This window comes from Cotesia glomerata, linkage group LG3, assembly GCF_020080835.1.
Source record: "Cotesia glomerata isolate CgM1 linkage group LG3, MPM_Cglom_v2.3, whole genome shotgun sequence".
NCBI lineage: Eukaryota > Metazoa > Arthropoda > Insecta > Hymenoptera > Braconidae > Cotesia > Cotesia glomerata.
This window is the reverse complement of record NC_058160.1, coordinates 11,266,765-11,277,459: the sequence shown is the minus strand read 5'-3', so window position 1 is coordinate 11,277,459 and position 10,695 is coordinate 11,266,765. Positions and strand designations below refer to the sequence as shown.

General features: G+C 36.4%; 2 protein-coding genes and 1 long non-coding RNA gene across 3 annotated transcripts; all 3 read right to left on the bottom strand.

Moving 5' to 3' along the window:
- Positions 1–2,266: 2,266 nt before the first annotated feature.
- Positions 2,267–2,887, bottom strand: LOC123261805. The gene has a single exon (XM_044723618.1). It carries the CDS (start codon positions 2,857–2,859, stop codon positions 2,446–2,448), a length of 414 nt encoding a protein of 137 aa, XP_044579553.1. The 5' UTR covers positions 2,860–2,887; the 3' UTR covers positions 2,267–2,445.
- Positions 2,888–7,629: 4,742 nt separating this feature from the next.
- On the bottom strand, positions 7,630–8,250 carry LOC123261657. Its single transcript, XR_006508721.1, has 2 exons — positions 8,207–8,250; positions 7,630–7,822 (listed from the first exon to the last, which is right to left on the bottom strand). It is a non-coding gene; the product is annotated as an uncharacterized LOC123261657 (long non-coding RNA).
- A 723-nt stretch (positions 8,251–8,973) lies between these two features.
- LOC123260718 lies at positions 8,974–10,598 on the bottom strand. The gene is made up of 2 exons (XM_044721990.1): positions 10,166–10,598; positions 8,974–9,596 (listed from the first exon to the last, which is right to left on the bottom strand). The coding sequence occupies exons 1-2, from the start codon at positions 10,338–10,340 to the stop codon at positions 9,457–9,459; spliced, it is 315 nt and encodes a 104-aa protein (XP_044577925.1). The 5' UTR covers positions 10,341–10,598; the 3' UTR covers positions 8,974–9,456.
- Between the last annotated feature and the right edge of the window lie 97 nt (positions 10,599–10,695).

Here is a 10,695-nt window from a genome sequence, read left to right as displayed (position 1 = left end):
TGTAAAAAACGGAGAAAAATAAAAAAAAACCGATGAAATCCATTATCTAATAGTATTTTCCGTATGTTATAATCAAATTGCAGTTCCTGCTTTGTTTCTCTCAGTAGCATCCATCACTGATTCGCAAATATGTTTATTTGCCACTTATTGTGTCTTATTGAAGTCTTTTATCGAATAAATTTTGTCTTTGATACAATAGAAAACATCAGGACATTGAATAGGTACATTTACCGGCAAAAACCTGCTACCACGGAGTGTTTGGATTACGATGATAACTGCCCTTTAATGGGATGTGTAGAATGATTCGCTAGTCAACATTTCGTGGTATCGAAGCCAGCAAAGGCACGCTGTTTTGTAGGGAAGCAAAAGAATATGAGAATATAAGAATGATGCCGTAGTGTGTCCGAAGACGAGTTGACATTGTCCTCGTTAAAGTCGGAAAGCCTTCATACTTAGGCCTGGGGAGGTATAAGGGTTATCACCCCTAGGGTGACTGACTCACCTGCGATTGGACCAGGTATTCTAGTGCACGGGGTTTGTTTATTTTAATAGATTGTAATGCTTCTTCTACTCAAAATTTAGCTGAATCTTCTAGTACTCATGGCGATCATGAATGTTCTAAGAATCCTAATTTCTTTTGCTACGTTTGTGCAAAATACATTGGGATGAAAAATACAAATAAATTCACGAACAGGTTTGTGACTTTGTATGAAAAGTGTTTCAATATGGAAGTTGCTCACAATTTAAAAAATTGGATACCCAATGTTGTTTGAGGTTCATGCTATAACATGGTTAACTGATTTGAGAAGCACCAGGACAAGGGGAAACTTAAATTTAAAACTCCAGCTATATGAAAGAAGCCTCTTGGTGCAAATGAATGCTACTTTTGCACGACAAAAGTTGAGACTGCGGGCCGAATCCATGAGGACAAAATTTCGTATTCTCCTGCTTCAGGTGTCCAACAACCAGTTGCAAACTCTATAGAAGGTACAGAAGATGATAAGTCAAATGAAAACCTGACCAGTGAATTCGATACAATGGAAGTCGATGTCGATCCTGGAATGTAGCTCTAAACGACGAACAGTCTGCTACTGCAGTGAATCCGATTCCAGTGAACCTGATGAATAAGTTTCTTCGAGCAGTGAAGAAGAGTACAAGCCGATCGGTGAAGAGAAAAAGCCAGAAACACACGACCAAAAACATCTGAATGATTTAGTTAAAGAAGCTAAACTCTCAAAAGAAGCGGCTGAAATATTGGCTTCGAGTATAAAAAAGACCATTCGGCAGCCGAAATGGAAGTAGATTTCATCATAAATAGAAAAAAATATAACGAGGATTGTATACAAAACTAGGGCTTTTAACTTCTATGCAATTGACAAAAATATATATCGACAGAAAAATACTAAAACCAGTACAGTAGCAAATTTCATAATGGGCATAGTGGAAAAGGACATAATTTTGAGACTACACATATGATATAGTACTCAAATTGAAGCTTATTTAAAGAGCTTTTAGATGCAATTTACAAAGTTTCAATAAGTTATACCATTCAAAAGTTATTCGAGTAAGAATGTGAAGAAATATGAGTTTTTATGATTTTAAAAATTTTGAAATCCTGGCATTACTAAATTACTTGACCGATTAAGCTCATCTTCGAACTTGACTCCGGTATTTATCTGTAGAATAAGTATGTTGAGTTTGGTTGAGATCCTTTGTAAATTGGCGACGCTATCGTCGTGACAAGCCGCGTTATATCCGATATATATATATATATATATATATATATACTAGCTGACCCGGCAAACGTTGTTTTGCCATATAAATAATTTCCTAGTAATTTCTAGTGTAGACAAAAAATAGCTTACTTATTGTAAGTATGTATGTATGTTAGAATGTGTATATTGTATGTATGTAAGAATGTGGTATATGCGTGAAATAAGCATGGAGTGCTGTGAACGATGAGGGAATATAAAATTAACAAAAGGCAAACATTATTTTTAAGTTATTATAATTTATTCCTTAAAATTATATATCATTAATGTGATATCCCCTGTAGATGGATAACTAGGGATAAGGTTCTTATTTCTAGAAGTGATGACTAGTCGAATCTAAAATGATTGTAAGTTTATTTAGAACAATGTCTTACAAGAAAATGGCACGTCTTTGTCAAATGCTCGTATAGAACTAACTTTTACACACAGGTCAACTGACCCTCAGCACTCATCCCCTTTTCCCACTCTTCGTACTTACTCCGACATCTCTCAAAAATCATACCTACGTACCTTAGTACATACTCTCGTTCTCATTCTTTCTCTCTTGCACTCATACACTCCAGATATCGTATCTTACAGCTAGACTTAAATACTACCTGATGGCCTACGCTTTTGGCGTATATTCTTTTTATTTTTGATATTACACTCGGCCATCCTGCAAGGACATCTGCCCTCAGATGTCTTCTTCTACCTCGCTGCTGTTTGAATCTTCATCCTCGTCGTTGGCAGTCCAAAGCTTCATAAAATCGGCAGTCGTTGACGTTTGATTTGGGCCCTCATGCTCCCCAACCTTTTGAACCGTGTAGCGGTCATTCCGCAACGCCCGCACTACGCGATACGGACCCAAAAATTTACCTTTCAGTTTTAGACCCGCTCCAAACTGCGTCCTTTTTATGGCCACTAAATCGCCACTCTCATACTGCTTGGCATCCTTTCTTCCTTTGTTATAGTTTCTTCTGTTTCTTTCTTGGGCTTCGGTTATCGCCTTTACTGCCTCCTCACGTAACGCACATCGGTTTTCTTCAAATTGCGTCATCCACTCTGCTTCAATTAACTCCCTAATTTGAACATCTTCTTTGAGCCGCATATCTACTCCAACAAGCAACTGAAATGGCGTTTTCCCAGTGCTTCGGTTAACCGTAGAATTCAAAAACTTTTGCACTTTATCAACGTGCTTATACCAATCATCTGGATTTGGCGCTGTCAATTTTGTTAACAATGGTATGAGGGTTCGGTTAACTTTCTCTACCTGCCCGTTCCCCCTGGGAACTCCTGTCGTAATTAGTGAATGGTAAATGCCCTCCTTGGTACAATAGTCCTTGAACGCATTAGATGTAAACGCTGTTCCTCGGTCAGAGATGATTCGTTTTGGATTCCCAAACACAGCAGCTTGCTTCATCAATCTGTCTAATACCTCTGCTGCATCGGTAGATCTGGTAGGATAAAGCCACGTAAACTTTGTAAATGCATCTACAACTACAAAAATGTGCACGTATCTTTTCTTTGTAGCAGTCATCGGGCCCACATGGTCAATATGGTAGGTGTCCAACGGCGTGTCTCCTTTGTCCAAAGGGTTTAAATACCCTTCTTGTTTACCCAACTTCCGCTCAGCTAAAATGCAATCTAAACAATTTGCTATCACGTGCTCGACCTTTTCTCGTAGCCCCTTAAACCAGAAGTCTTGCTTGATAATTGCTTCGGTTTTTGTGACCCCAAAGTGGCCACGCTCGTGTGCCTGCCTGACTACCTGAGTCTGCATGGCCTTAGGTACTACAATTAACAAATCGTCTTTACAATTTTTGTACAAAATATTATTTCTAATAGCATACCCATCGGTCTGGCTACACGTTACGGCATCTATCAGCTTACGGACTTCGTTGTCCTTGTTTTGTGCACTTCTTAAACGTGCAATCAGCCCACCTTCACTCTCACTTACATACATAATACTCGGCAATGGATTTCGGCTTAAAGCATCGACATGCTGCATACTTTTACCTGGCCGATGCTGTACTTGATATTTAAAATCACCCAACAACAAAGCCCATCTGGCAACACGCAAACACATATCTTTCTTTTTCATCGTCATCGTAAACGCTTGACAATCAGTTACAATAGTAAATGGTATAGGCAACAAATACACTCTAAACTTAACTAATGCTTTTATAATAGCTAGTACTTCTAACTCATAACTAGTATACTTGGACTCTGCAGGAGTTGTTTTTCCACTGGCAAAATAAACCGGATGGGATTTCCTGTCATCTGGATTTAATTGCATCAATATTGCCCCGTACCCTTCCATAGACGCATCTGTGTGCAATTCAGTCTTGGCCCCTATTCTGTATAATTTTAACACAGGACCATTGGTAAGTGCTGTCTTCAAGGTCTCGTATGCTTCAGTCTCTTGGTCTCCAAAATGGAATCTTACGTCTTTCTTTAACAAATCTGTTAACGGCTTAGCAATCTTCGCGTAACCCCTAATAAACTTTCGGAAATACCCCGTAAGTCCCAAGAAACTTTGAACCTTTTTAACAGATGTTGGTTTGGGAAAATTAGCAACGGCCTTAGTTTTATGAGTAGACGGTTTTATGGTGTTTTCTGAAACAACATACCCCAAATACTCAATTTCTGTCAATAGAAAACGACATTTTTCCCAGTTTATAACCAACCCATACTGTTCGGCTATTTTTATTACCGTAAGTAAACGTTCCCATGCTTCTTTTAGATTTCTCGCAAGAATAACAATATCGTTCATATAAACTATAAGAATACCCTTATCTATAAGCTCTTTAAAAATCATAGTAATATATTTTTGAAATATAATAGGAGAAATCTTTAAACCGAATGGTAATTTTAAAAATTCATACTGCCCCGTTGGCGTGACAAAAGATGTATATTTACGACTATCCTCGTGCATTTTAACATGGAAAAACCCATTCTTTAGATCCAGCGTCGTAAAATACTTGAACCCTTGTAACGCGTCTAAAATGTCGTCAATTAATGGCAATGGAAAATGTGGACATTCAATAAGCTCATTTACTTCACGAAAATCAACACAGACTCTGATGGAGCCATCTTTCTTTCTTACTACGACTATAGGACTTGCATATTCTGAATTTGACGGTCTTATAATGCCCTCATTTGTCCATTGCTTCATTAAATCGTCGACCTCTTTTTTCTCACATGGTGCTAGCCTACGCGGTCGTCTTACTACCGGCTTATCACTCTTCAAAACGATTTTGGCGGTTATCCCAACGTCTCGCGTCTTTTCTGGTTTGTACTCCCTAATAATATCGCGGATAGCTTCACGGTAGTGTGGACCTTTTACGTGTGATAAATCTACTTCCTTAGTTTTATCTACTAGATTTATGCTAAAAATATCCGGGCTGTCCTTGTGTTCGTCAGTCAGTTCGTCAAGCCGAAAAAAGTTCACTTCCCCCCGCTTGACTCGCAATTCTACTTGATCCAAGAAATCAGTACCTAACAATAGGCTGTGTTTTGACAAAATCTTGTTTGATACTACATGCAAAGTTACAATGAAATTGGATCCATCGACATTCATTACTCTCGTAAATTCGCCCCAAGTTTCAATGCCAGTCGAACCAAACCCTTCAAATTCAAGTTTACAATTACCTAGTGGTGGTGATCCTAATCTCGCATACTCATCCGATCTTATAAAGGTGAGATCACTACCTGTATCCAGTAACGCTATAAACTTACAGTCCTCTATCGACACTTCTTTCATATATTTCTTCTTTTCCGGTCTTGAAATCACATATGATTGTTTTTTTTTCTGGGCACCGCGCCGCGATGTGCCCAAACTCATTGCAATTAAAACACTTCACACCTTTTTCCTTATCAGGACACTCCGCACTGACGTGATCTTCGCACCCACAATTATAACACCTCGTTTTGTCACTTTTCTCACCAGCTGCTCGTTTCTTCGGATAACCTTTTTTTTCGGCTTTTTCGTTTTGTCGTCCTTCTTCTCGATGAGCCTCGACTTCGGTTTCATATCTCTCTTCATCGCTTCGTACTGCTTGAAACGATCTTTTAATTCCTGCATCGTTTTGGCACCATACAATACACTTTTGTTCGTTACTTCGTCGGGGATGCCTTGAATAACATATCCAATTAATGATCTTGTATCCACTGTTCCTTGCCCTGCAATTTCACGCATAGCGTACATGAATTGCTGTAAAGTCTCATCAGCTTTCTTCTTTCTTTGCGCCAGCTCTAGGTGAATCTGCTGGTCGGTCACTTCGTCCTCAAATTCGTCCTTCAGGGCTTTTTTGAGCTTTGCCCACGTTTTCGCACACTTTTCTTGTCGCACAAAAGCCAGCGCTGAGCCCGTCAGCAACTTCTTTCCAAACGCGACCTTGTGAGCGTCAGTCCACCCACATACTTCTGACATTTCTTCAAAATCTTCAATCCAACGGCAAACATTTAATAAATCATCCCCGCTGAACTTCTCCAATGAGTTCTCAACGTCTACAAGCCTTAACAGAGTGCGGCTGGGTCTTTTCGGTCCACATCATCGAATAACAGGAGTTGCACGGTCGTTTTGATCGTCTTCTTCGTCGTTTCCCTCCGGGATGACCTCGGCGTCTTCCAGGTCCCCTTCGGCTTCTTCTTCTTCTTCATCTTCGGCGTCGTCATCGTCGTTAGCTTCTTCGTCGTCGTCTTCTCGCGCACCGTGTTCCCGTTCTAATCTCAACGCAGCCTTCAACCGCTGTAGAAGTTCACGCTTTCGACCTGTCAACCTGAGGCGTCGTCCTCTGAGCTCGTCTTTTAGCTCCGGTATGGTCATTCGTGCCACTTCTTCGTCGGTCAAACCCACTACACCATTGTCTCCCATTTCTATATCACTACACTGTCAAGAAAACTTTCAACTTTTAAAATTCACACTGTCACTACACTCTAGATCCTGGCACGAGCCCCCAAAATGTGATATCCCCTGTAGATGGATAACTGGACACTGTTATGCATTAATGTGTTAAGTGCTATAGAAATCCTATGTACTTAACACACTATTGCATAACAGAGTCCAACTAGGGATAAAATTCTTATTTCTAGAAGTGATGACTAGTCGAATCTAAGATGATTGTAAGTTTATTTAGAACAATGTCTTACAAGAAAATGGCACGTCTTTGTCAAATGCTCGTATAGAACTAACTTTTACACACAGGTCAACTGACCCTCAGCACTCATCCCCTTTTCCCACTCTTCGTACTTACTCCGACATCTCTCAAAAATCATACCTACGTACCTTAGTACATACTCTCGTTCTCATTCTTTCTCTCTTGCACTCATACACTCCAGATATCGTATCTTACAGCTAGACTTAAATACTACCTGATGGCCTACGCTTTTGGTGTATATTCTTTTTATTTTTGATATTACATTAATTAAACAATTACGACAGTAACACTATTAAACAATATCAATCTCTTAATGCTATAGCGTGAACAATATTTTTTGTTAGTCCATCTTTAGCTAACACAAACAAACTAGATGGTTTACCCACTCGAGAGCATGCCACGTATAATTGTCCGTGTGAAAAACATGGTGTTCTCAAATCTCATCCACAAACAGACATCGTTTGACCTTGGGATTTGTTGATAGTCATTGCAAATGCCAATCTAATCAGAAACTGAATACGTTTGAATTGAATTGGCACATCTGTAGGTATAAAAGGAATCCGTGGTATAAGTATATTTTCACCTCTGAACTTGCCATTAAAAATCCTGGCTTCGATCACGTTTTTCATTAATTTTTGCTCGATGTACCTGTTGTCGTTGTTGGTCATTTGTTCTTCGTCTATTGACTGTGAAACGGCGTGATTGTCGTTGTTCTAATCTTCTGACTTCATTGCGTTCAGCTCGTGTATCTTCTGGCTCTTCTTGATGCAATTGCGCCATTCTGACACGTGCATCAGTATTTTGTTGCTGGATTTGTTTTTCTGTTTTTTCGGATCTGCTATTTTGCAAGTTTCGAGCTTTACTTGTACTGCGGCTCAAATCAGCCCCTTTGCGTTTTCTTGGCATTGCTCACTGTACAAAACATACATAAATAGAATTAATGAAATTATTTAATGATGAAAAATGTTAAAAGTATAATTAGGGCCAGGATTTTTGCCGCAGTTTTGAAATGATTAGTTTTAATTTATGAAATTATAACAAAAATATAAGTTTTATGGAAAAATTTTTCAAACAAAAGTAAAAAATTAAATTTTATGAAAACATTGTCTCTTATTATTTTTTAATGCAACCAATATTTCCATTGACATTTCAAAATAAAGATTCATAATGATTGATTTTTTGGAAACTATGAAAATCTTAATTGTTCAATTACATTGTTTTAATAAAATTAAATTAAAATTACATTTTTATAAGATCAACAACATTTTCGATATAAATAAAAAAAAGTATACTTACAACACAAAATCCGTTGTTATTGGAAGCTCGTGTCACGTGTTGAGTACTTTTGAGGTTATAAAATCACTTGATTAGCTAATCGTGCAAAATACACTCAAAATTGATAATTTAATTATTATTGATAAAATAGGAATGATTAAAATTTCATATGAGAGTTACACTGAAATAGCAAAATAGTAATTGTCAACGTTACTACTACACTTGATGCATAAACAATAATGATGGCCGACAACTGTGTAGGGAGTGAGAAAGAAAGGAGACCGGCTTCGTTCTCATCCCTACTCCGTGCTGTTTACTGGATCAGAAGTGACACCTGTAGACATCTGGCGGGGATAACTAATTAAATGAAGATTGATCAGTTTTCGACCGGAGAGGAAAAATGATTAAATTACTAAAATGGCTATTAAAAAATAAGGGTTCATCGTAGAAGGGTGAAAATTGAGGATTGTATGTATTTTTGTATGTTGTATCATAAAAAAATAGAAATTAAAAATTTTGTCTAAAAAATAAAAAAAAAATTTAGGGGTGGACTACCCCTAACATTTAGGGGGATGAAAAATAGATGTTGGCCGATTCTTATAGATACCGGATAAGCACAAAAAATTTCATCAAAATCGGTCAAGCCGTTTCGGAGGAGTATGGCAACGAAAACTGTGACACGAGAATTTTATATATTAGATATATATATATATATATATATATATATATATATATATATATATATATTAGGCTGCTTTTTTTTTTTGCGACTATTTTTTTTTTCGCTTCCATCCCGAAATTTTGTTGGAAATACACCCAAAAAAATTCCCTGAAAGTTTGAGCCCTTAATATTAATATTAAGTACTCCTACACAGCGTGTGAAGATTTCCCATTTGAATTATACGAGAACTTTCATTTTTTTTTTTAAATTTCTATAGCTCAGTGGCATTTCATAGCATCGCTTTGACCATGGACGGGTTTTTTTCAGAATTAAATGCTCTACAAAAGTGTCCATTGTCGCGAAGTCGTAACACATACTGGCGGGGTAGTACGGACCGCCAAACCGAATTTTTTATAGAATTCTTGTTTTTTCACTCATTATCTCATAAACAACAAGACATACAGAAAAAATGTAAATGATAATTTTGTAGGAAATTCAATTTTCTACAAAAAAGGTCCTTAGCACCAAATCACTAAGATCGATATTTTCTGAGATATTAATCATTGAAGTTTACCTAGCATTGAATTTCCACAAAATGTTGAATCAAATCTTAAAAAATATTGATTTTTTTCTTTTTAGGAGGTACAGGGAGTTCATCCTCAAAATCAGAATATGTTCGTTTCAACCCACTAGAATTTGATGATAGACTACAAAAACTTGCTGGCATCGAATGTTGCGATAATTTCATGCCTAAAACAATTTTTTCAGAATTAAATAAATAAACCCAATCGATTCAAATATTTTTCAAATTTTATATTCAGCTTCTGTTATCCAGAAGCAAAGATATTCTTTGAATTGAGTTTCCGTCAATTTTCCCCAATAAAAATAAGACAAAATGATATATATGTGTTTTAAATTTATTGGTTACAGAGACTTTAATTTTTAATAGCGTGGGAATTTTCGACTGCAAAAAAAATCGAAAACAAATTTTTTATTCAAGTCAAAATTTTTGTCAAAATTGAATAAATTTTGATTTATCTCACTTATTCAGATTTACTTGATAGAAATTTTACCAAAAATGATAGACTAATAATTAGAAAAAGTTATGAATCTAGAAACAAATTTTAAAATATTGAAAATTATATAGAATTCAATTTTCAGAAAATGAGGTTAAGAAAATTAGAATTTTAATGCGAATTAAATTTTACAAGTAAGTAGAAAAAATATGAGTCTAAATTATAAGAAATTGTTTTCGATTATTAAAAAATGATTGATTGTTGAGCTTGATAATTTATAGTTGTATGTGAGAAGAAACTAACCAATTTCGTCTGTATTATTCTCATTATCTTCATTTGTTATCTCCTGTTCAGTGTCAGATTTATTCTGAAAAGTTTCCACCGGCAAGAAATTAGTAACGGGCGAGTGAAGATTGGTTTTCCCCTTTTGACACTCATTCAGAAATTGTTGCTGCTCTTTTGGCAAATTCTTAACCATTGTGGAATTCGAAATATCGAACAATTTATCTAGTTTTTGGTTAAACTTTTCAACATTCTGTTTTTGTGCTTTCGATTTTTTCCCTCTTGTGATGTGTCTTCACTTTTATATATTCGGCATAAAATTTTTCCAACTTCGTAAGACTGTGCTGAGGACGTATAGTTGGAATCTTGAAACTAGCCCGAATAGTATTAGTATCGTTAATAACACTAGTAGCACTATTTCGAATAGTTAATTTTAAAGACTGATGTTTATACATAAAAAATTTAGTAAGTCACGATACGAAGGTAGCTTATTATTATTTATTTGGCTTCTTTCAAATCCAATTAAATAATTCCAAGTTTTATTACCAATT

Coding starts and splice junctions, on each gene's coding strand:
- LOC123261805 (XM_044723618.1), bottom strand. CDS start 2,859: ATGCGGCTCAAAGAAGATGTTCAAATTAGGGAGTTAATTGAAGCAGAG.
- LOC123260718 (XM_044721990.1), bottom strand. CDS start 10,340: ATGGTTAAGAATTTGCCAAAAGAGCAGCAACAATTTCTGAATGAGTGT. Junction 9,597..10,165: donor GAATAATACAGACGAAATTG/GTTAGTTTCTTC, acceptor AAATTGTTTTAG/GCATGAAATTATCGCAACAT.